We start from the raw sequence: 24,737 nt of genomic DNA, 5'->3' as shown, positions 1-24,737 counted from the left end.
CGGAGCTTCATCTACCTTGAGCTATGTTTTTGACCACAAAACTTCTAAAGGACATCTGTTAGCCATTTTGTATGTTTAGAAAAACAAGAAATAAGAAACTGCTAGCCAGGATCCCACTGGACAAATGTCATGCCATGGCAGAGTCAACCTTACAGTTCTTTTCATTCAATAAAGTTATTGTCACTTTTGATTATGAGTCGAAATGTTCAGTGAACTCACTACTGTTACACGTTATTATCTTTGTATTATTACCACTAGAGTGCCACCTTCCCTTCTTACAACCATGCACCTATCAGATGAAATGATCAATAATTAGCTATATGATAAGCTATAGGCAGGTACACGATAAATAAAGTATTTCAGACACGGTAAGAATCAGTTTTTGCCCACAGTCTTGTTTGTGAAGACCTTGTAGAGAATGTATATCTATATACGACAGCCACACCAGATCTATTCTTATCACCTTGTTATATAACGAGTGATGAAATCCAGTCCACTATGTAAAAAGAGACCTGGAAAGAAACCTATCTACAATTTTCCATCTACACAGGACTTTGTGAGTTAAACAGTTAAACTTTTGACTCGAATACAAGTTTAATATGCCAAGGAGAGATGTTATTTAATGATTAATATGGTGCAATAACCTAATGTAGGTCCACTGACACACATTTAGTTGCGTATAGACAAAGCTAAAGTAATAAGCATTATGTTAGTTATGAAGTACAAATAAGTTTATGGACAAATAAAAAAAATTAAATCGATCTTCCTGTGGGTTTACAGCTTTGTCTCGCTATGAGTAATTGGTTACAACTTTCTTCGAGCACTATTATCCATAAACAATAAAGCCTGTTAAATCTATAAAGCGCAATGGTCCAAGTATCGACTTACTTTTATAGCTTGGTTAATTCATTTATTATGCTTTTTAAGCTTGCAACGATTCACTTCTTAGTTGAGCACAGACATGAATTAGCTGCATATGTATACACAGCTATTATACATTAATAAGCAATATAAAGTATGCCATGCATAAAGAAGACTGTGAAAATCTGATGTTTTACAGACATCGAATGTCCTGTTTCAAATGACACATGCATCAAGACACCTTAAAAACTGTAACTCTATAAAAATATTATAAAGGAATCAATGGAAAAGAGATTAATCCTCACAACAATTTAAGACCGTAAATAGAGTTTCTTGAACAAATACTAAAACACCATTTTGCCAAATATACACTATTTACAGTACTGTACAATTGTATAAAATATTTCTCAAAGCTATAAAGGTCACTGCTTAAAATCAATGCATTACAAAACATCACTAGCACAAGACAGCTCTGGACAAAGTGGTAGTAAATTCCCTTTAAAATAAAAATTACTGGTTTAAAATGACTATAAACACACATCTGCTTACATTAAGGCTGTGTTATTGACCCTTTCATGCATTATTGCTTACTTTATAGGTATTACCTTCAACACAAAACACTAAAAAGGCTGTAGACCACAATTCTGTTCACGCCGCTCAATACTGTTCAGTCAGCGAAGCCTCTTAAGAGTAGTGAAGTCCATTTTCTTGTAGGCATGTCGATGTAGTGTGTCGAATGATTTAAAACAGTTTGTGGATGTTCATTCCTTGTCCTGTTCGCATGGCATCCCATATCAACACGTTTATGTTCAGCGTTATATCTCGAAATGAAAGATGTGCATGTCGCGCGGGTATATGAAATCATCTGGAGTCTCGGATGTTGTTTTGTGTAACGTCTCCTCTTCCTTTGCTTGACTTTTTTTTTCCCTGAGAGAAAGAAAGGCTGAACTGCTTTCAACTAATCATGTTGTCAAGCGTCAGCCGTGTCCATGCTCACAAATGGCATTTCCAGGAGTGCTGTCTTAACCTATAGAGGACAAAGAACAGAAGAAATAGTAAAAGTGAGAGCACCACACCGGCACATAATAATAAAGAGCACTTGTAGTACAGAGAAATAATGGTCTTTGATCCATGCAAAGGCCTTAAAGCTTTTACAGTTTGTGCTTTACCTAGATCTGACTGCCCTCACCAACACTCGGATTGTGTTACATTTCCAAAAGCAAATGCTTTGGTTAGCCTTAAATGAACAAAGCAAAGATTCCACTGATGCTAACAAAATTTGTCAGGTTCGTGATTTAAATAAAAAAAGAAGAAAGCACCGGCTTAACTTAACAAAAGTCATTTTGCTTGTAGATATGTCTTGTTTAAAATTTTTGTAGATATTTTCACTGAAATATAAGACTGATTAATAAAAACATTTATTAAAATGATTTACTGCAGTACAGTAGTTGATGTAAAAATTGTGTGATACAATATAATGTAATTGAAATATGCGATGATCCAATAAATATTTTTATGTTATTGTCAAGAATTAAAACATGAAAATTCAATACTATTTAAATCAAAATAAATAAAAAAGAATGATTTTAATTTTTAATAACTGTAAATTAATTCAAAAGAAAAGATAAAACATTTATTAATTAATTACTGGTAATTAATTAATGGTTAATAACTAGTAAGTGATAAATGGCTGTCATTAAAATTATATGCTATCTGAATCTAAACAAACGATAGTGTTTTGTTTTTATAATCACAAAATATTAAGAACTGAAATCAACTGTTTTAAGTGCTAAATGTAATTTTGGTACAATGTACGGCATAAAAACTATATTCATTTGGTGTTATTTAAACATAAGTGCATTTAAAAATCAAGTTTAACTGAGCATTGAATGACAACAAATACAATCTTAATGTAAAAATACAGCATTCACAATTATATATCTAACATGACTGTTACTTCAGCTCTAATATCGACATAAACCTACTGAGCATCCCCAGCAGTGATGTTTATAACTGAATTGATTTTTATAAACGTATTCACTTTTTCACGCCGCAGCGGTGTATAAATGGCAAAGATTTTACCTGTGCAGTGCATCTGTGAGTGCAACATACAGCAGGTCTTTGGTATCGGAGAGCATCATCTGCCTTCTGGAAGGCCCATCATGCCTCTGGGTTTGGTCACAGCACACACGCCCTGATAGAGGTTGCTGATGTGGTTTTCTGTCACTCACAGGAAACTGCCGGTCGAGGCCTCCTGATGAGCGCTGTGGTACACTTCCCTCAGCTGCCTCACGTCACGACCCACCGATGACTCGCAACCGTAGTATTTCTGATAACATCGGAAACATAATGAGAGCATAAAATATTAACAGTGCATTTCTAAATTCTATTTTGCTGAGGCAGATATTACGATCGGGCCGTGAAAGATTTGATCTCCTCGAGAAGCGAGGCATGAGACATTATCATTGTGCCCTCGAGCAAGACACTGAACCTCAGGCTGCTCCAGAGGGACCGTCTCTCTAATAAATTCAGGGTGCTGTTCTACGGTAACTTTACAGGGAAAGAATACTGTGGATGTGCAGCGATAAAAGAAATGCCATTCTACTCAGGCTGTTAGCTGGTCAGTCCGAGGTATGACCTTGACGGCTCAAAAGCTCATGGCAGGTGCAGAACAACATCAAACAGCGTGAGTCCATGAACCCTCTGTGAAACTGACCTCGGCGCAGAGGAACACCTTCAGCATGTCTGAATGAAAGCTGTCCAGACTCTCATAGTGGCCTGAGAGGAGCTGCTTCTGCAGTGTACTGAGATCGACGGGAGCCGAGCCTGATCTGGATCGGGAAACACAGACAAATTCTTTGAAATATAAAGAAATATGACGGAAATGTAAGTCATTTATCTTGTACAGTACCAATTTTTGTCCAATGAAATGCTCTATGAATATCCCCTACCTCCATATCATATATATTTAGGATCAGAAAGATTTTTTAATTCTTTAATGCAGCAAAAAAACGTAAAAGTGACAGTACTTTTATTAAATTTTTTTTTTTTGCTTTCTATTCTTCAAGAAATCTTGAAAAAAAGAGACGGTTTCCACAAAAATATTAGGCAGGCCAACTTTCTTCCACACTGAGAATAATAACTGTTTCTTGAGCACCAAACATGTGGCATTAGACTGATTTCTGGAGGATCAGTGACACTGAAGAAGAGTGTTACTTTTAACTGTAAAGGATGTTTAACACCAAAAGTTAAATTAGCCTCAGGCTGAGTGAAGTGTTTCTGCACCTCAGTTTTCTCAGCGTGGGGACAAGAGACGATGTCAGTTAATAAATAAGAAAATGTAACTTACTTAGCGTTACATTTTTTTTTTTAACATATTTTGTTGTAAATTTAAATGTAATGCATTATTTTACTAGTTACTTGAAAAAATTAATCTGATTAGTTACGCAACTCACTCTACTTTGCATTTTCTTACATTGCCATCGTAAGAATAAATTATATTTCTTTATATCTATCGAATAATTGCAGCTTGGTCAGCAAGCAAGAAGAGGCTTTAAACATTAAACATTATATTGACCCCAAACTTTGAAACAATTTGTATCAATTAGTGTGATCCGTCTCTGACTAGTAACACCAACGAGCAAATCATGGTTCATCTGTGTGTTTGGTGGCACCAACAGGCAAATGACTGAAATTTAAATTTTTGAACTATTCCCGAAATTTAACCAGCCATGGTCATGATAAATGATAGTCACGACGGACCCCAATCAGAAGCAGGTGATGAACAAATAAGTTGACATTAAAGTTCCAAATAAAATTAGTCTAAAATCACTAATCACCATCAAAGTATGTCCTTATTCTTTAAATACATTGATTACATTTGTGCTATTAATATTAATTAACCAATTTAAATAATAGAAAATACAGAAATCCCTAATTATAATCATCACCACTTTAAGAACATTCTGCAATCTACTGTAGCTGTCAGTGGCAAGAGGTTTTAACTCCCAGGTTTCCCGAATCCCTAATCATCTGGAGACTGTGAAGAGAACAGCAGGAGAGCCACTGAGCAAACAACACCGGTGAGTAGAAAAGCACACACACTTACACACACACACACACACACACGCAAACCTCTTTCTGGAGCACAGGTTCAGCAGAGGAGCGGCGAGGGTTTGTCCAGATGACCCTAAAAAACACAAATGACAGAAAGAGTGATCAGCTGTGCAGGTCTTCACACTGAGCCTTTTGTGACACCTCTCTATTAATAAAACCAACAGTCGTACCCTTGTGACTGACAATGACGTCATAGATCCCCTGGAGTGTTTGCGTGAGGTTTTTGCTCTGTACACTTCTCCCCTCCTCGACTCCCTCTCTGTTTTCAGACTGCGGGCTCGAGTGAGTCAGGCACCGGTCTGCAATGTGCAGAACACACATCCTCTTACACACACCGAATATCGTCTTATTACAAGCACATGATACACACATTTGAAAAACACGCAGCCGTCAGTGCAGACTATTCAATGCGCGCTCGCTAAAGAAGCGTAATCTGAAGTCCCTCATCGCCTGTCATCTTTATTTTAAGTGCAATAATCGGAATGCACTTAAATACACTTTTTCCATGAACTCAACGGGACACGGTAGCTTGTACGTGCCAGCTGCGCTAGCCGTTAACCACATGTCCTCTTCTGCCCTTTTGACTAATGCTGAGTGGAAATAGAATTGAGGTGGTTTTGGGAGCTGCTCCAGAGCTACGGCCCGCTGAGCGTGAAGGAGGGAGAGGAGAGGAGGAGGAATAGCTGATGCCATGTTCTTCATCAAAAAAATGCCTCGGGTCGCAAAAAGTGCTATAAACAGACTGTCCCACTTAATGTAAATGTACCTTGGTAGCACTAGTATAGTACATACGGGTAGGTTAAAGTGAGCCTCGCTTACAAACAAACACACTTCAGCCTGGAATGTATAATATTAAATCATGCTACATTCAGAATGAATAAAAATGTCATTATAAACTGTAAAATGGTTTGTTTTGTACTGAATATGTAACGGCTGTGCATTCATTTTCCTAAGACACTGGCAAGCATCTAGGGCCACAGGCAGGAAAACACCTTAGACATATGGACAGCATGCCAAGTTTATCTATTTGGTATTCAGAAACTTGGCTTATAATAAGGAAAAATCTGGATACTCTTATTTTTGTCTTTTAAATACTTTAATGTTCTCTGAAGCCTGAATAAATAGGTCCTAATAGGTTTTATGGGATATTTCACATAGAACCTGTTTATGAAAGATGAAGGGGACCCTTGTGAAAAAGAAGTCCACTTCCTTACTTTAAGAGTACTTATTACAGAAATAACGTACTTTAAAGGAATACACTGAGCAAAATAAGTGCATAATTTCATGCATCTAACCCTAAGCCAGACCCTAATCATATAGTAAGTACAGGTACTTAAAACATATGAATCAGTAATGTAACAAGAACTCCTTAAAATAAAGTGCAAGCAAATATATTATTGTTGTAATGTATTTAACCTGTTAATTTTAACTTTAGAGCACTTTTTGTCTAATTTATATATGACTTACGTACATGTTTACTTGTGTATGTTACAAATAAATACGGTTAAAGTGTACTGCTGAATAAATATGCATACGATAAAACTAAAATAACTTTGATGTAATTACTATTTTTGTATGTTAAGTGTATTTCTTTAAAGCACAAGACTAGATTATTAAAACAATGAGTTAATGTAGTTAATGTTCACTACAAGTGCATACACGATACGATTAAGCACACTCCTTTTTCACAAGGGAACAAAAGGGTTGACAGTAAACCCGCAGTTTGCGATTAAAAATGGCAGCAGAGCACTGTTTTTCATTGCAGATGTGCAGAGTATTAAAGGCACAGCAGCCGGCACAATCAATAAGAGTTGAAGTAAACTGAAAACGGTCATAAATAGTGAAAATATTCATCTATCCCTTAGGAGCTAAGAACAATGTGACAACACACACACATTTTACAGCTATACACACTGCTGGACCTGACTTAGTGCTGGTGTCTTCGAGATCCCCTTTCTGATCCCCCTTCTGGCAGCTCCCTCTATCTTCTTTGTTTTCTTCCTCTCGCTCTGTCACCTCCTCTCTCAGGAGCAATGCCTGTCTGTCTCTCATTTTCTCATAGTTTCTCACCAGAAAAATGCCATGCTCCAAGACGAAGCTCCTTAACAGGGAAAAGAGAGCAAATCAAAGATGTCAGTACAAGCTTAAGAAGCATAAGACAATGATAAGCATGAATATTCAAGTAAAATGATCCAATAGCATGAAGAGTGTGGGCAATGGGTAGAAATGCTTTCGTCAGTGTTTGTGCGTGTTCTTGCCTCTCCTCACAAGACAAGGGCATCATCAGGAGAGGGGAGGGGATATTTTCAGCATCATTGCCTTTCTCCTGGAAATAAAGTCATTCGCAAAGTGACCACGCGCTTTAAATGATGCAGTCACTTTCAGGCATGTTGTAATGAAATTAGAAGAGACGTTTAATCTAGATGCTTCTTACCTGCTGTTTTGGAGGGTCGGGTTGATTGGGAAGATTATTTTCAATGTTTTCAGTTTCACTCGTTTCTTTTCCAATCTCTTCTGTATTAGGTCTAGGACTGACATTCCTAAGTTAGGGGGAAAAAAAGGTCACGTGACAGGATAACATCAGTATTTGGGATTGAAAAACTGAAACCAAGTAGGCAAACAGCCCGTGAGCATCCGTCTTCACTTTAAATATAGCAATAGATGGTGAAAGTGTTTGTGTATGTGTGTTTATTTACCTATTAAGGCTGTCAGAAACGCAGTCATGAGTCACACTGAGCTTCTGATGTTTACAGGAACCGTCTTCGGTCTGAGTGCGAGACATTACATCAACAGATCCATCTCAAAGAGACAGAGCAAGAGACAAAGAAGAATATGTTTACACAATATTAACTGCTTCTGCACACTTACTTCAGAGAACAAAGCCATTTTAAATGTAAGACTGCACAGTAGTCAGTGGCGGTAATCAAATTTGATTTCAAATAGCAGCTCAAGAGTTTTACAATTTGAGTTAATTAATTGTGTTTGTGATGTTCCAGACGTATGGAAGCACATTTGTACCAAATAAGAAAAAAATGACATAAAAAGTAATAATTATATAAAAAAAGGCTAAATTATGAGATACAAAGACAAAATTACGAGATAAAATGATTTTATGTCATAATAATGACTTCTAATCTTAAATTTTTGACTTTGTATCTCATAATTCTGGTTTAGTATGTCATAATTTTGTCTTGACAATCACAGTTTACCTTAGCATAGCATTTTTTTCCTTATGTGGCACAAATGGGCATCCATACAAATTAAACGTGCAACTGCAATTGATAGTTGATTAGGCTCTACATGTACAAACAAACACCTGCAAATACAAACAAATTAGCAGGTAAGTCTACTCACTGGGTGGGGCCATCTTTCTTGGGGTTTTTCGTGACTTTTTTGGACGCTGTATTGGAACAGATTGTCACAATTATTGTATGACAGTAATAAAATGGAAATACTTAAAGGGATAATTCACTGAAAAATCTCATTTTATCATTTACTTATCCTAACGTCATTCAAAACTTTTAATAACCAATCACCCTTGACCCAATGGTTTTCACATGTGTTGATATCAGTTATTACAGATCATAATTGAATGTGCAGAATAGCGAAGGAAATTCGAGATCAACATTGAAGGTTTTTCAGCTAATTTAGACTTTCTGGAATAATTAAGTTTAAATTCCACCTTAACTATTGGTGAATAAAGACATGCCAGTTCGGAATGACATTAGGACCAACAAATAATGACAGACCATTCATGCTTTATGGTTTCTTTTAAGTAATCTAAAAATACCTTTTCCTTTGCACACAGTTGATATATGTCATAGGGCAACTGAAAGTCAATCCGTTTCAGCCTCAGATACTTTCCTGTCACACACACATGGGTTATGAATGCATTGAAATACAGTCACTACAGTGATTTCTTTAACGCTCCCTCTATTTTAAATTATTCGGAGGTTAAGTTCAAAATAACTTATGACTCACATATCTTAATCTTTTTTGTTGTTTTAACAGGCTTAGCTTATTAAAAATGAGGTAACCTGAATGTAAGGTTATTTTAAATATGTCAGCTCAATTAATACTGATTATTATTCATTGATTATTTACTAATTGATATTTCTTATTCATTTCCATATCATAACAGGTTTACCAGTGGCCCCTCCCACTTCAAGTCATGAGTCACATTAGATTTAATCAAATATAAATCAAGTTTGGACTCCATTCCAGCATACTGACTGAGAAAAGTGTTCCCCTTTCAGTTCAACTTATAGTGACCTCCAAATGACCCCAATAAACACACACACACATACACAAACTCACCTACGTGTATAGGTGCAGGAAGTAGACCATGCTCATGTTCTTCAGGATCATAGTCAAGACAGTCTGTGTGTACCGGAGAGGACAGATCTGTGGGGCTGAACAGAGCAAACAAACAGAGGGTCTGTTAGCTCTTTGTCAAGAGCTCTGTAAATAAAGGCTGCATTTAAACAAATACTCTTAATACTTGTTTATAAATATATAAGAGCTCACTCACTTCTCGCTTTTATACACATTTGAGTAAAGCCCCGCCCACTCATATATCTTTTCAGCTAGCACGTCTGACCTCTTCTCTGATTGGCTGTTTACACACACTGATGGATCCTGGTAAGGTGAGCATGCGTCGCTGTGTGAAGGCTCTTGGCTCAGACCTGTGTCTTCTCCTTCATCTACCTGCGCTTCACTGCTCCGCGTTTCATCTCTTTCTTTCCGTCTTTTCTTTTTCTCATGTTGAGCCATGGATTCAATCTCACTGAGTACTGTGAAGTCATCTCTTTCACCTTTTTTACGTTTGGGAGGAGAATCTGTGGCTTCATGATGCAAAGGTGTGGGAGGTAAAGGTGGAGAAAAACATGGTGTGGGGTTTTTTCTCGGTCGACCTCGTCCTCTTCTCTTCACCTCACTTCCTGTGACCTCTTGACCTCTGGGAGCCTTTTTCTTAAGAGGCTTTTTGACATGTTTCTGTTTACTTTTGTTCTGCGTCGTATTTTTAGAATCGCTTAAATGAGAAAGGCTGTTTTTGGAGGCGGTACAAGAGGAAAAAGGCCTGATATCGTTGGTCTGAAAGGGTGTTTTGCTGATGCTGGCTCTTTTCTCTTTTCCTCCTCTCTCTTGACGTTCATTAAAAGAGGGTCTGGCGGAGAAGTGCTCAGAGAAGAGTGAACCGCCAATCTGGAAGCTCTCTGAAACAGAAAGGTAAAGATGTGAGCAATCACCTGGGGGAAAAAGATGAGCTGCACCCACTGACGGCGACTTTAATTTGCACATGATGTCTGTGTTGTTTTAGAACAAGTTTCACCAAAGGAATTATGCAAATCAGGTAATACCCAAATGCCCAAAAAAGCTGTTCTGAACTTAATGATGCAATTCCCTAGGATTTTGGCTTGGTTTTGAGTGCAGCACACTACAATCTGGCACATTTAACAAGGCTGTATAGCATCACTGATTCGTCTCTTTAAAGTCAGAAGAATTTTGCATATGATATCTATAATGAGAGCCATTTACATAAAAGGGAGGTTAGAATTTTCCAAGGGCCTAGGAGGGAGCTGGGGCCCAGGGTCCAGGATGTGTTTTTTTAAACAAGGAGGGGTTCACACACCTATCATTTTGATTTAGAAGATATTGATTAATCAACTGGGTTCATAAGGATTACTATTGTGTTTGTTTTGCATGGTTTTTGACATTTGAGGGTTCCATCCATGGACTCACATATATCATATAGTAGTAAACATTTTGTCAAAATTCATCTTGTCTTACTACAACTTATACAAACTTTGATCCACTTTGAATGTTGACAACTGTATATGCAGTATAATTATATAATTGTAAAGTAATCATTAATTTAAACATTAATTTATAAAATATAGGATATAACTGGTCAGACTTTATATTAGGTGGCCTTAACTACTATATACTTACATCAAAAAATAAGTACGATGTTCTTCATGTGTTCATATTATATTGCAAAACACGTGTAGTTATCGAGATATGATTTACATTAGGGATATGTTTGCTGGTATGCATAGGTTTAAGGATGGTTAAGGTGTAATGGAAGGGGTCAACAGATCAACTATAAATGTAATTAATGTACCCAATAAGTGCATTATACCAAATAATTAATTGCATTTATATGTAAGTACATTGTAGTTCAGGTCACTGAATATAAAGGGGGACCAAATAACTATTTCAATTAAAAGAATATCTTTCTTTTTGTCATGGGTTATGGTGCATATAGGACACAGCCACAGTTTAAAACCAACTAATTTAGCACATTCAACCCCCAGTGTTCAATCAAGTTCAGATTTCGTCCGTTCTGCCCACATGCCACTGGAAAATGATAGTTCCATTGCGATACAAAGCAAGAAAGTCTTAACAACCCTGGACACCATCTTAACACAGCCTACACAGGAACTGTAATTACAATTATACCACAATGATTGCAATTACTGCTGGTACAAATGACAATTACAGTGATGGAATGAAAGGAAGGAAAGTTTCTTTCCTGTTTCTGAAGAGGAGCAAGTCATCATCATAAAGCATCATTTTAACTAAACCAATACTAAAACAAGCAGAACCTGTGAGGCAGCACTCGTGAAACAGTATATGTTTTTGAGAAGTACCTACAGTAATCCTGACCGTGGCAATTATACTGCCAGTATTCACTCCTTTACGGCAAATTCCACTCTCCTCCACCAGTACTGCTAGCACAGATACAACACTAAATCAATTTCACAGAGCTCCACTGGAGTACATTCCACAGCGAGACAAACCCCGAGTCCCCAACACAGAGATCGTGAGATGAAGACAGGGTGTGTGCTTCAACAGACTTTACTAGAGTGATAAATATTTGACAGTATATGGGGACAGGCGGTGAGAATGAAGGCTGTATAATACAATTTAGGACTACATCACATTCCTGTTATCCCTCTAAAATCTCTCTTAGAGATGGAAAGGAAGGAGGAAATAAATTCAAAAAAGATAAGCGAGAACGAAAAGAAAGAAAACGGCCTATGTAGTTGTATCCTCAAGCATCTACAAAGGAGCTATTTCTGGTCTCTGGATGACAGCCAAACCTAGACTACAAAAAACGTCCATCACCTCTAAATGGAAGTGTGAGGACACATTAACGTCTGATATATCAGATATACTCAGTTTTAATAACATTTTTAGGCAGAGTAAATACACAAGAGTGGCATTTTTAGAGCACATCTGGTTCTCATTACAAAACGTGTTATTGCCTTATATTCGCTTTCGCTTACAAAAACATTCCTTCCTTTCCCCTATTCCTTCTGTCAATCATTTTTCACATTTCACTTGTAGATTTCCATGCTCAGATTTCGTCCTTTCCACTAGCATCACCACATTTCCTTACCGCTGCTGAATGCCTGCTTTTTCTCATTCACCCTTTCCAAATCAAACAGACCGTTTTGGCCACAGGCTGTCAGAGAGTCTATGGCAGAGACTTAAATGGAAATTCTTTGGCAGGAACATGACAGAATAAGCATATAATTCATAACGGTTAAATGTATAGCAGAAATCTGGGTGTTTCCCATTTACAGAAATACTCAAATGTCAACTACTAAGATTAAAGCATGTGTTTACTTATAAATAAGCACTTTCATACCTCACTGAAATGTAAAAGCAATGTTGATACCCTATCTGATTCCATGCCCACTGAAAATACAGAGTCAGCATGACAGAAAAAGAACTAGAGTGAACTACTGCTCAGTTTATACAGACATGGAAATACCTGTAGTACTTGTTTAGGCATTTATATCCACAAAGTTGACTTTGTTGATTTTTAGTGTGCTAGACTACTGAATGAAATTTAACAACAGCAAAGTGGTTCTAATGAGGCATTTCATTTCCTAAGCCTAAAATCTAAGATTATGTTTATGGAAATGTTAACACTATTCTTTTACTTCCTTCCAAAACTGGTATTTCCTTAAGGAAATCAGAAAAAAAAAAAATCTTTTATTTGTTGAGAAGTAACAGGCAGGAGTGGCATGGGCTTCTGAAATGAGGAGGAAAACCACTCTCTGAGATTTGGTTTTTATATTACTATGCAATACTATGCATGATCTTTATTCATATTTCCTTTAAGAACTAAAGATTATGTACATCAAACAACCAGTAACATAATATTTCTTACTCACAGACCATCATTTTAAGTTAACATTTAACAAGTTAACGATTTGGATGTGACCGAAAGTGGAGATGTCCAAATAAATGAGCTTTTAACTGTGTAATTAGCTCATCGATTTGCGTTGGTTTGACTCATTGAGTCCGGACTGGATGTGCACATGATAGGCGGGCACTAAACAGGGTAATTAGCCAATCACAGTCATGATAATGATTACGGTTAAGCAGGAATCATCCAACTGACAATAAGTCAATCACAGTGAAACAAAGGCATTGTATTGTCAAGGCATATTTGCCTGTATTTTGCACATTCACAACACCTCAGTGATGTGAACAAGGCCTGTTGCACTCTGAAGGCTGTTGGAAAATGTTGCTTTAGAAAAATGAATGCTACTTTCTCTAACAATTTTCTGTGTCTGCCTCTTCCTCTGAGAAAGTCCCCCTGATGGGCTGGTATACTTAATAAACAGTAAAAGCTACATGCACAAAGACAAGCAGACACCACACACTATGCAACACCAAATGTCCCTGTCTTCATGCTGTGAGAAGTTCTTTGCATGCTGGTGTTTATTTCTTACCATATGTTTTCAGCAATACTAATTAGCCAAATATGTCTTTATTTTCATTCTAAAGGTGCGGGTTTGCAGAGAAAAAAAAGACTTAAGCATTGATTCACACTTGGTTTTGTGTTAAAGGGTCAAAATACAAATATCTGTGGTATAAACACAAATTAAATTCTATTCAAATTGGCAATAAATCATATTTTCCATGGGTGCTACTGTGAGCCACAGTTACATGATAGTATGAGATAACATACATAGAGATATTAAAAACATACACAGGTTTTGTGGTTCCTTCACACATCACTCCATTTAAAACTATCCAAGAGTATATAAGACAAAACAAGAACATAATGATAGCAACAATAATGCCAGAATACCGCATAATGTGTAGAGCTAATGCGTAACAATATTTACACACAAGAGAGACTGTATACCTCTCAGTGGACTTCTAAACATATTCCCTGCCAAGGAAAATCTGTGTAGCCAATTACATGCAGAGCAAAATCAAGCTCCATTTTGATACCCAACTAGTAAAACAGTGGGAGATAAATAAGACCGTAGACTCTCAATCCTGTAATAAAAGAGTCTTATTTCACTGTTCAAAGTGTGCAATTATTTGTACAAGCATTCCAAGCATTTTCTCACCAAATTAATAGGACCAAAAGGATACTGAATGTTAAAACTGAACCTTTCAATGCCAAACATCGCAAATTACTTTTAGATTTTATCTTCTGTGGAATGTCACCTAAAAAGTCGCAGTTGTTTGTTACAGGCAAACAAAAAAATTATCTCATGCCATCTCACCTGATGTTCTTATGCCTCCAGCTGAGCAATCATTCATCAATGAGCTTCCAGGTCTCATTAAGTTTCTTGAAGCAGACCGAACTTCACCAATCCTCCTTTGAGCTGCCACTCGACTGTACGAACTACTAGCAAGGTTGGGGTTCCTCAGGAAAGTGTGATGGTGGCCAGCTCTGTCTGCTAGGGGAGGTGATGGTAGGTCTTCATCACCTTCATCGTCGTCCTCTTGGTACCCTGATCCAGCTCCTTGGTTTAAAACCCTGTTCCCCTGCTCTACCTGAGTGCTTTCTCTCCACCTCCATGGCTGCTGATGCTCTGCCCATCTAACTTTTGATACCGGCCTCAGATGTGCAGGTCCTATATATGAAAGTGGTGAAGTTTTGTGTTTGTCTGCTTGTTTTGAGGGTGTTGAGGAAGAGCGGGGGGGATTTGAGGGCGTACCCCTTCTGAAATGGTCTTTTCTGAGCTTACTTTGTCCTAGCAAACCTTCTTTTCCTTCTCTTTCTCTAAGCCCATCATCCACAAACCTTTTATCTCTAACCTGCTCTCTGTTGTCTTCTCTTTGCCAGCTATTTCTACTGAACCAGTCACTAGGGGAATGAGATGTTACATTAGTGTACGTCCCCTGTGGTTTCCCGCCACAAAGTAGAGAGTCACGTCTCAGAAACTTGTGCTTCCTTTTATGGAACTTTGATGGGCTTAAAATGGGATTTTTGGAGTAGGGGTGCACATAAGAGGGTAAAAAGGGTGACGAAGGGTATATAGTTGCAGACGGAGGGTATCCTCTATAAAGTCCAAAACCAAACGAAGTGGTAGAGAGTGGCATTTTGTATGGTGGATGGTAACAACTGCCTCCTGACAGCGGGAAGCCAAGTTTGTGCACTACAGGGCAATGTGTGACAATATGTTCACCTGGTTGAGGTGAACATCCATTGTTCCTCTTAAAATCTGCCATTCCGACATAATGCAGAGAGTCACGAGAAAATTCTGACTGAGGGGAGTAGTAACCACTGAAGTTGATTTGAAACATGGTTGGATGATGAAGGTTTTGTGGTAGACACTGAAGAACATGAGGATGAGCTTTCCCTTTTCCACTCTTCCTCCCAGATTTAGCTTCATCCCCACACCCTCGTGATGAGATATGATGTACAATACGAATCTCACTAAGTCTGACCACTAACTCCTCAATTTCTGCCAGGAAGGCTGGGTCTTGCCTTTTGGCCCTAAGTTGAAGATACTTCTTTTTACATTTGTGTTTATGTCTCCTAATCTTATCATGACTCATGCAATTATGACCTTTTCTATGGCACTTGTATTTGAGTCTTTCTTGCTCCATCAATACTGATCGCCCAAGGTGTGTAGTTCTGTGGTCTTGAATCCTTACAGAGCCTAACTGGGATGTGGCTGAAGGGCATGGTGCAGATTGTGAGGAGGAAGGAGGTTTTGATTTCTCTTCGTGCACTGCTTTAACCTTTTGGGAACTGGTTACCTTTGGAGCAGAATGTTGATCATATTCACGAGTGCCGAGAGGAAGCTTTCTTCGTAAAGAACTAGGACTGGGTGAAGGGGAATCAGGATTTTTAAATGAATAGGAAGAGCTGCGCAAAGGAGACTGGCCATCAAATGAATGACTATGTTCACCAGATGTGGACCAGGAGTTTAACTGATTAGAAGACTCTGTCAAGACTTGCTGAGACTTTTGACCCAGAACTTGTTCTGAGTCTTGACCAGAAGTTTCTCTTTGAGCTTTAGGTTTACGACCTCTCCTTTTTCCTATGTAGATAGTCCCACGTTTGCTGATGTTAATCTGTGGACCAAGTTTTCCCCCAAAAGAAGTAACAAGTGAGGATAAAGAATGCGTTCCATCTGAAACTGAACAATCTGCATCACCCTCATTGTCTTTCTGAGCAAAATCTGATTTGTTACTTTGGCTTTGCCCTGAAAGGAACTGTGTGAGTACCTTATCCTTCTTTTTTACTCTCATCTTATTGATATTTGTGATTATTGTCTTCATTATCAACCTGTTTCGTTTGCGGCTGATCTGAGCATCTCTAGCCTTAGACAAGGAGGGTTTGAGTTTTCCTTCAGCACTCTTCTTCCCTGATACTGAGTCTAATGATTTAGATATTTTTTTCTGGACAGAGGTGGAACATTTGGGTTGACCTAGTGATTTGGGAGCTGGCTTTGGGAGTTTCAGGCCATTCTCTGGATCAGGGACATTTACATGTTCAAGTATAGGGAATTTAGTAGAAGACTTCTGAGACTTAGTATCTTGAGGAGTCTCTTCCATCCTGACCATTTTTGGACGACCCCTTTTTTTAGGAGGGGGCTCAAAGGAAAAGTTTTCTGATTGAGTTGATGAATTTTGCAGTTGTTTAGATTTAGAAGGTTGTCCAACTTGTCTTGATTTAATCTGCTGTGTTGACATAGCCTTTGACGACTTAATGGAAGAAATTTTTTTAAGGTTTGATTTTTGTGAAATCTTTTTACAGGCAGTAGAGCTAACATTAGCAGTCTTCAACAGCTCCATCTTCTCGCCCAGATTTTCCATCTTAGTCACCTGAACAGCTTTTTGTTTCCTCTGTGACATGATGTTTTGTTTGGAATGTGAAGGTGGCTCATCACTTGGAACAGAACTGTTAAACTGAGATTCTGCACACCCAGGGGGTTGAGAGGAGCACTGCACATCTTCTTCCTGGTTTGCACCGTGCCTAGATCTTTTCTTATTCTTGTCAATGGCATGCCCCGCCCTGCTGCCATCTTTTGACTGGACAGCAACAGCTTGAGCAGATTCTATAGTGGTATTTCTGGTGTCATCCATGAATTCACTTTCAGTATGCTTCTTATTCCTTCCTCTACTCTCCTGTAACTCTGGCGTACAAGTGCTGTTCTCGGGAGTTGCTGATTCTGCAGATTTGTCGGAAGCAGTAAGAAGCAATGGTGTCTTGACAGAGGGACTTTGCTGATGCAATAAACCATTTTCCTTACTCCTGCTATTAGTTACAATGTAATTCATGTTTTTGGAACATGAGGAATCACCATCTTCTTTCTCTTTTGCATTTAAAACCTTGTCAACATTACTTTCCCTAATTCTAGTCTTTTTTGGAAGGCAGAGAGTTTGCTTTACTAAATTCTCACTGCATGCTACTGGAAGTAATGTGCTTTCACTTTCATTTTCAGCATTGGAAGAAGACTCCTGAGATGTCTGAATATTCATATCATTTGAACTGAGGGAGGAGGTCGTTGCTTCTACAGTTGGGATATCTTCACCCTTCTTTTTTTGAGCATTTAAAACTTGGGTGCTGTCTTGTGCACTCGAGTTCTGTTGTGACGAGGAAGGAGGAGAAGAAGCAGCTGGAGGTGAATACGTCTGCTTTAGCAAAGTAGAGGAGGTTATCCTATCTGAAAGAGGTACTTTGCTATCTGTCTGTGGTTGAACTGCATACGAAGGTCCATCTGATGCTAATAATGACTTTGAGTCAGTCTTCCTCAAGTGCTTTGATGAACCCTGTTGGAAGAGAGGACATGTGCTGACCAGAATTCATCAGGAAATGTTTGAAGATATTTAGTCATTCAGGTCACTCAAGGATATCCGGTAAAATTAAATCAAAGGCAGTCTGGAGTAGCTATAAATTTGAGGATATCTGACAGACTTCATTAGATGATGGCTCTGACAGGCTTGCACTTTTTTTTTAAATAACACACCACTAAAAGTAAAAAATAAGGTTTTTATTTATTAATTTAATTATTCCTTTTGTGTAACCACTATATGGTACTATGATCCAAGGACTTTAGAAGAATGTCATGGCACATGACATAAAGCAAAAAAATTGGAGGAATATATTTAGCTTTAGTCTTTCCAGTAACTGTTTCTGGTCATAAGAACTGAACAAAATGAATAACAGAGTGCAGATGAAGGACTTCCAACTACATATTTTTCAGTGTTCAAAAAGATAAGTGAGAATGACAGTAGCAAAGAGAACATAAGATCTGAGTGAGCCAAAAAAGACAGAGAAAGCATGTAATAAAATGAAAGGATGCAAAAATAGAATCTTTTTAAACCACTGGTGACTAAAAATGGCAGAATACAGATAAAAATAGTAACAATCATTTGCCACTATATTTTTAAACTAGACTAACAAAGAACAAAGCAATAAAGAAAATAACTTATAAAGTCTTACCTTTTTAGAGGCTGTAATGACTGGTGTAGCGTCAACCTTTTTGGATGAAGTGGGAAGTGGGACACTCAGCCTTGTGGATGCTTTTGGAGAAATGCAATCGTTCCTATCTTTTTTCTGAATCTCACGATGTGACTGCTTGGCTGCTCTGATCTCAGAACTGGAGACTTCACCTCCACATGAACTATGACCATCTCCATGTGCAAGCCTCTGAGAGATTCTGATTGTGGGCCTGCATATGAAGTTCTCAAGGCTCTTTGGGGGCTTCTTTGTCCGTTTCGCTCCAACCCCTATTTTCATTCTCAAATTTCCATCTGACTGGTCAGACTTTGTATCTGTTAACTCCTCCAGAATAGGCTGCTGCTGCTTCTTAACTTCACTGGCAATATTCTTTGAGGAAGCTTCTGGTTCAGCCCCTTTGGTTTTTCTCATCTTCTTCCTGTCTTCTGTCCTTTTATTTTGTTCTTCTTTCTCCAGTCTAGGTGTTGTCTTTTGCCTTTTCTTATCCATTTGAAATTTCAGAGTAGCAGATGTGAATGGGAGAAGTACTCTGATGCTCAAAGTTTTGTCAATAATTAATGTTCAGCTTATAAGAAAAGGTAACGTTATGTTTGCCAGTCTTATTTAATATTCTTCTATCATCTCACTTCACTTGAGAAAGCAACACTGTATTTGTACCACGGAAAGGGCTGTAAAAAAGTAAAAACAGGAAAGAGAAAAAATGTGTCACAGTTTACTCAGTGTATCGCACAATATGACACAACATTAAAAAATGTTCATAGGAAAAAAAAAATCACCACATGGTGAGAAGATTAAATACGCAGACAATACAGAACAAAACGGCACACATTTCAACATTTGCCCAGATCAAAACACATATGTTGTTCAAAAAGCCTGCAACTGTACAGGCAACTGTCCAGTTACCTGAGCTATTGCTGTGACTGACTTGTTCAAATACTTAGTGCTCAATTTAGAGGCATGGATTATCAAAGCATGTGCAGCTGGCTCTGAACATGCAGATTCAGACGCTAATGGAATCTGTTATTGAGTAGCCGGCATGAAATACTTTCAGAAAGTAGACGTCCTGTAGTGTGACATGTTATACTGTGTCTTTCTTTAAAACAAAATTTGTCACAATGCAAGATTACTAAACTGAAAGAGAATAAAATAAAAATGTATTAATAAAGGAATTATTTTTGGACTAATCTGCTTAGCATGTGTAGATGCTTTGAGCTATGTATGTTTGCAACCAGAAAACCAAAAATGTGTACTGTCATGCAAAATATATACAAATTTAGCATTGAACTGTTAATTAGAACAAATTGAGACTAAAGGACACTAAATTTATTTAACTATCATTACTGTCAGACTTCTTACAATGTTACCAGCTTTATAGTCTGCAGCTGTGATGGTTCTCAACCAGTGTCAGGGCCCACTAGGGGCCTTCAGAAACCTTCTAAGAAGGTTGCAGGATGACTTATTTTAATTTAAGAAGCAGGTTGGCCACAGTCTTGAAAATTCTGGATTTGTGATTTCTAGACCTAGATAGGTCATATAAATTAATAGTATTTGATTAATATCACTTTTTTAATTATTCAAAGCTCTAAAATATTTTATCAGGAGAAGTAGTGATTAAGTTATCCTTTTATCTTTATCCTGTAAAATATGAACTGGAAAAGAGCAGAAACCCTGAAGAGTATCCAGGGCTATTAAAGCTTTTAAATCCTGCCATTTAATTTACAGAAACTAGGAGTCTCTGGCATTCCAATATTGTTGTGGACAATTGGAGGCCTTGGAGTCAAAAACCTTGAGGACCTCTGATGTAAGGTTAATCATAAATACATGAAAATGGTAACAATCTTAAGGAAATGGCTGACTGTTCTAGTTGTTAAAACCATGCAGCTAATAAAAATGAGATTTTATGCATCAACTAACCTCCGGCTACAATTTTGACAATAATTTTCAACCGTAACCCGAAGAGGAAATCTTTTATTTTTAATGTAGATGATTTAATGTAGAGGAGTGTTTTGTTACTACTTTTAACTCAGTAGAAAAGCAATAATCTCTCTGCTCCCCGAAGACATGCACATTTTCAGCTCGATTGTGGTTTCTCCATTTGTTGCCCCGTCAGAACAGTTCAGAATATTTCCAAATTTGGTCTAATGGAAGGCCAGCATGGTCTCATGCGTCATTGTGAGATGAAGACTTCATCTTTAAAAAATCCAGATAGCTCTTTCTAACAAGTTTCAGTTCTTTAATATACAGAATCAATTAAGATTTGAACTCCAAAGGAATCTTTACAGTCACTACGAAGAGAAGTAGGTTAGCCAGGTAGTGTCTACTTTCAAGTTAACTCTTAATCTACAATACAAATCTTTTAACCTACATGTGCATGAAGAGCATGATACGTCTTAATCTCCTATAGACCAGTTCCTTTGGGACATACCCACACAAAAATCCCCAGCAACTGCGAAAAGCTGGCTGAAACTCTGTTTTGAGTTGTCTGAAAGGCAGGTGCTTTCCCACACAGAGTGAGGTCATTCTGTGGAAGATTCTGCACGATGACCTCAGTGCGTTAACTTACACAGGGGACCCATAAAATCCAGCGGCTGACCTCCAGGCTGCAGAGAGGAACACGCTAATAAAGCCCAGCATCGGTAGCCCGAGCCATCTGAGGGGTGTCAACTGGACTCCCAACATCAAACTTTCAATCCACTCGTACGACCTCGCCCGATCGTAAGGTAAAGCTCCCACCCCGCTCTCCTGCTTTGAATCATTTCGTGAAGTGCTTTAGCGACCGTTTCTACAGCTAGTACAAGTAACACCCGTTGCAGGCTGTTTCGGTCTTTGCTAATTCTAATAAAGAAGAAAAAAAATCCAGCAGCGTTTCACTTGCTGAGCGCAATCTTCTCAGCTCCTCCTTTAGGATTTGGTGCTAAGAAAACAATCCCAATGGAACGCTTGAAAAGAAAAATGGCCCGAGGAGAGGAGAGAGAGCAAAGTACAATGATGTGAGTGTGTGTGTGGAGAGCAGAAGAGGGAGCTCTGTGGCTATTAGTAGCACAGTTCAGACGCAAAGTGAGAAGGACGTTTGAGGGTCTTTCTCTCCCTGGGACATAAGCCTACTTTTCAACATTTACCATAATTATTCATTTTCTTGTACTGCTTCAGCGTTCCCTCCATCCGCAGGTTTCTCATTCTCTGCCTTTTTCCTGTCCTTGCATTTCATTTACTTTTGTTCTTAATTTCTCCTTTTGGTATATAATCGACTCTGTTATTTACAATATATCTCTCAAGTGTTTTCACCACACAGAGCGGTTAAATAAGTCGCTGTTTCCCTGTAAATCAAAACCATATGCTCTTCCTTAAAAATCCGTTTTGGTGCTGCTGATGCAAATCTTTACAAACGCGCGAGAACCTACTTAAAGAAAATCAATTTCCGCCATCGAGAAATAATTAGCATGTGCCTTCCCCAAATTTTCTTCGCAGTGTCAGTTTTATTGATCTTTACCCAAAGTATTCTCAATCCAGCCCTTCAGCGTCAAGTGCAATGAGTCTCCAGGAAGTTATTAGGTTTCACTATGTTTCAGTTTGTGTACGTTATCTCATTACAAACGGTTATCATATACTGTTCAACCCAATGGGGTCTTCTGTCCTCTTATGTACGTCGAGACAACAATACCCAGGTTAACACCAGCTTTTGTCAGTTAAGCAGACCTGTTAAGCTCTTCCTCGGTTTCACTTGTCAAGCAGATTCAGTCAAACGCTGTTAATCGGTGCAATGTGAAAGTAGCATACAGTAGTCTGAAGTAGCAAAACAAGATGACATCACCGAGCGCTGCCCTTCATTCAGCAACGATTTTCTGACAAGATTTAAGGGTTCTCCGGGCAAACTCAGAGAATTGCCCGCGATTTGCCCACAAATCCATCCGCCAAACGTGAAAATACAAAAGGGACAAAGCTGTTTCAATTTTACAGGCTCCTCTGTGACCTAGATATAGTCGGGGTGCTCCAAAAATAGCAGAAAACCAGAGCATTATATGAAAATGTGACAGAGATATGGGCGAATAATTGGGAGTCTATGACAATGTTTTAGTTGGCTCGAGCAGACAAGCACGGCATGTCAATGCAGAGTGAATACGACCTGATTGATGGGACATAACAAGTAGGATGTAATAAGTTACAGTTCCCCTATAGATAGAATTTGAAGAGCGGTTTTTCCAGCGAAAAGAAAATAACGAAACGTCAATACGGTCCTGTTATCTACAGAGCGCAGGCAGAATCGATATAAAGTTGTCGGGAAAGTGGCAAAAATAGAACAGGGAGACCGCGACTCGGGTTTCTAATCTATCATCGCCTATTTTGAGACGTTTACTGCTATTATTACTTGAACAGCTCGCGTAGTATTAGCGATACCGCACGCGCGTATGTTTACGATAAAAAAGTGTCGCTGCGTATTCGCGCGCGAGGGCCTAACAGATGAACGTCCCGTTTCAAATTACATTTTTTTTATTAAGCGACGGCAGAAGTACGCTCCGAAAAAAATGCGCCGTGAAACTCGTCGGAGGTTTGGGAAAACAAGCACAATCCGCACCGCTTCGCGAAAAAAGAAAGGTGACTTACCCGAGCCGCGAAGAGGACGCCTCGCAAGGAAAGGAGCAGCTAATTTACAAGTGTGCGCAACGAGCTGAAGCGATAAATGGAGGGATGTTGCGTGTCCATTGCGCGAAGCGAAGGACCCGTGAAGATGAACATTGTGCAACACCACACGATACTCACGTCCCCCCCCCTTCTTCTTCTCCTCGCCCCCCTGTTTCTATCCGTCTCTTGCGCAGTTGTTTTACATCAAAAGCATGGTCGTACATTGTGTACCCAATAGCCACAACCCAAGTTCACCGATGAGGGGAGACGGAGGAGAGGGATGACCATGCTGTGTGTGTTCGGTTACTGAGCTGATGCCCGCAACTTGAGCTAAATTTACCCACCAATAACGCGAGAAAAGAGAAACGTAAACAGACTCGCGCGTTTATCACCCTAGCGGATGCTGTTTTATCGACACTATCAAAGCCGCGATCGAAGCGCCGATAATCATTGCGATCTCGCGTGTGTGCGTTAGAAAACGATAATGAATAATCTAACCTGAGATGGCCGACTTTGAAATGATGAGCAATGATGTAATTGAACTGTGGGCCGACCTGCGTCGCTCGGTTTAAAGATAACACGTTGTTATTTATCGAGGTGTTGGTATTTTGTCACTTATTAATAATTGCCATTTTATTTTATATCACGCACGGAAATCACCACGATCTAGAAAACAAGCGCTAAGACGTTTGGTTCTTAAATTACTGGTGAGATCTATCGGCAACACCTTTTTTTTCTTCTTTAGGCTACTTGCATTACAACATGGAACAAAATATTAAACATCTCAACTGCGCACTTACTACGAGCGACCTATAGGTGGTGGACGGTGCAAAGATTACAGCACATCTATAGCCAAGATATACAAGTTATGTAATGCACATTTTAGATTAAGAGGTAGGAATTAAATTCATAAAACACAACAATAATCTAACACGCCTTAAATGGATTTCCAATCAAGAGCCTACAGTAACGTATTATTAATTATTAGGCACGTTTGTCTCTGAAACTCAAAAGTAGAAAGCATTTCACATTTCAGGGGAAAGACTTCGGGGAAGATTTAGAGTGGGCTATATTTGGACTACAAACATGTTGTGAATTATATTTATCATTTTTCTCTCTCTCTGGGAGTCTAGAGTAGGGCCTACTTGGATAATGCCATCTGTTTGCGCTCCCAACCACGACAGTCATGCGTTTCATTGCATTTCAGAAATGCAAAGCAAAGTTCTCGTGGCGTTTTACAAATAAACAGAAATAAGGTAACCACATAAACATTAAAAATGATTTTTATTTGTGAAAAGATATTCAAAACACGTCAACAAAATAGCAAATGAGATGAAACTGGGGTTTGTGTTGACAAATATTACAGTTTCTTAAAAAACAAAACAAAAGAAACGCATCAATA

At 38.5% G+C, this 24,737-nt stretch overlaps 1 protein-coding gene across 12 annotated transcripts; it reads right to left on the bottom strand.

Moving 5' to 3' along the window:
* Positions 1 to 893: 893 nt before the first annotated feature.
* On the bottom strand, positions 894 to 24,680 carry LOC122360779 (histone-lysine N-methyltransferase ASH1L-like). Of its 12 annotated transcripts, none has more exons than XM_043261632.1 (16): positions 23,318 to 24,272; positions 18,698 to 19,383; positions 14,520 to 18,024; positions 9,509 to 10,193; positions 9,295 to 9,389; positions 8,768 to 8,841; positions 8,332 to 8,377; positions 7,674 to 7,776; positions 7,412 to 7,517; positions 7,236 to 7,303; positions 6,873 to 7,078; positions 5,148 to 5,276; positions 4,996 to 5,050; positions 3,578 to 3,692; positions 2,944 to 3,190; positions 894 to 1,888 (listed from the first exon to the last, which is right to left on the bottom strand). In XM_043261632.1, the coding sequence occupies exons 2-15, from the start codon at positions 19,202 to 19,204 to the stop codon at positions 3,089 to 3,091; spliced, it is 5,796 nt and encodes a 1,931-aa protein (XP_043117567.1). In that variant the 5' UTR covers positions 19,205 to 19,383; positions 23,318 to 24,272; the 3' UTR covers positions 894 to 1,888; positions 2,944 to 3,088. The 12 variants fall into 12 exon arrangements, with proteins under 12 accessions (XP_043117567.1, XP_043117568.1, XP_043117571.1 ...); XM_043261633.1 differs by having other exon boundaries at positions 6,900 to 7,078; positions 23,318 to 24,270; XM_043261636.1 differs by lacking the exon at positions 3,578 to 3,692 and having other exon boundaries at positions 23,318 to 24,288.
* Between the last annotated feature and the right edge of the window lie 57 nt (positions 24,681 to 24,737).

This window comes from Puntigrus tetrazona, chromosome 16 (assembly GCF_018831695.1).
Source record: "Puntigrus tetrazona isolate hp1 chromosome 16, ASM1883169v1, whole genome shotgun sequence".
Classification (NCBI taxonomy): Eukaryota; Metazoa; Chordata; class Actinopteri; order Cypriniformes; family Cyprinidae; genus Puntigrus; species Puntigrus tetrazona.
This window is presented reverse-complemented; position numbering and strand designations above follow the sequence as displayed.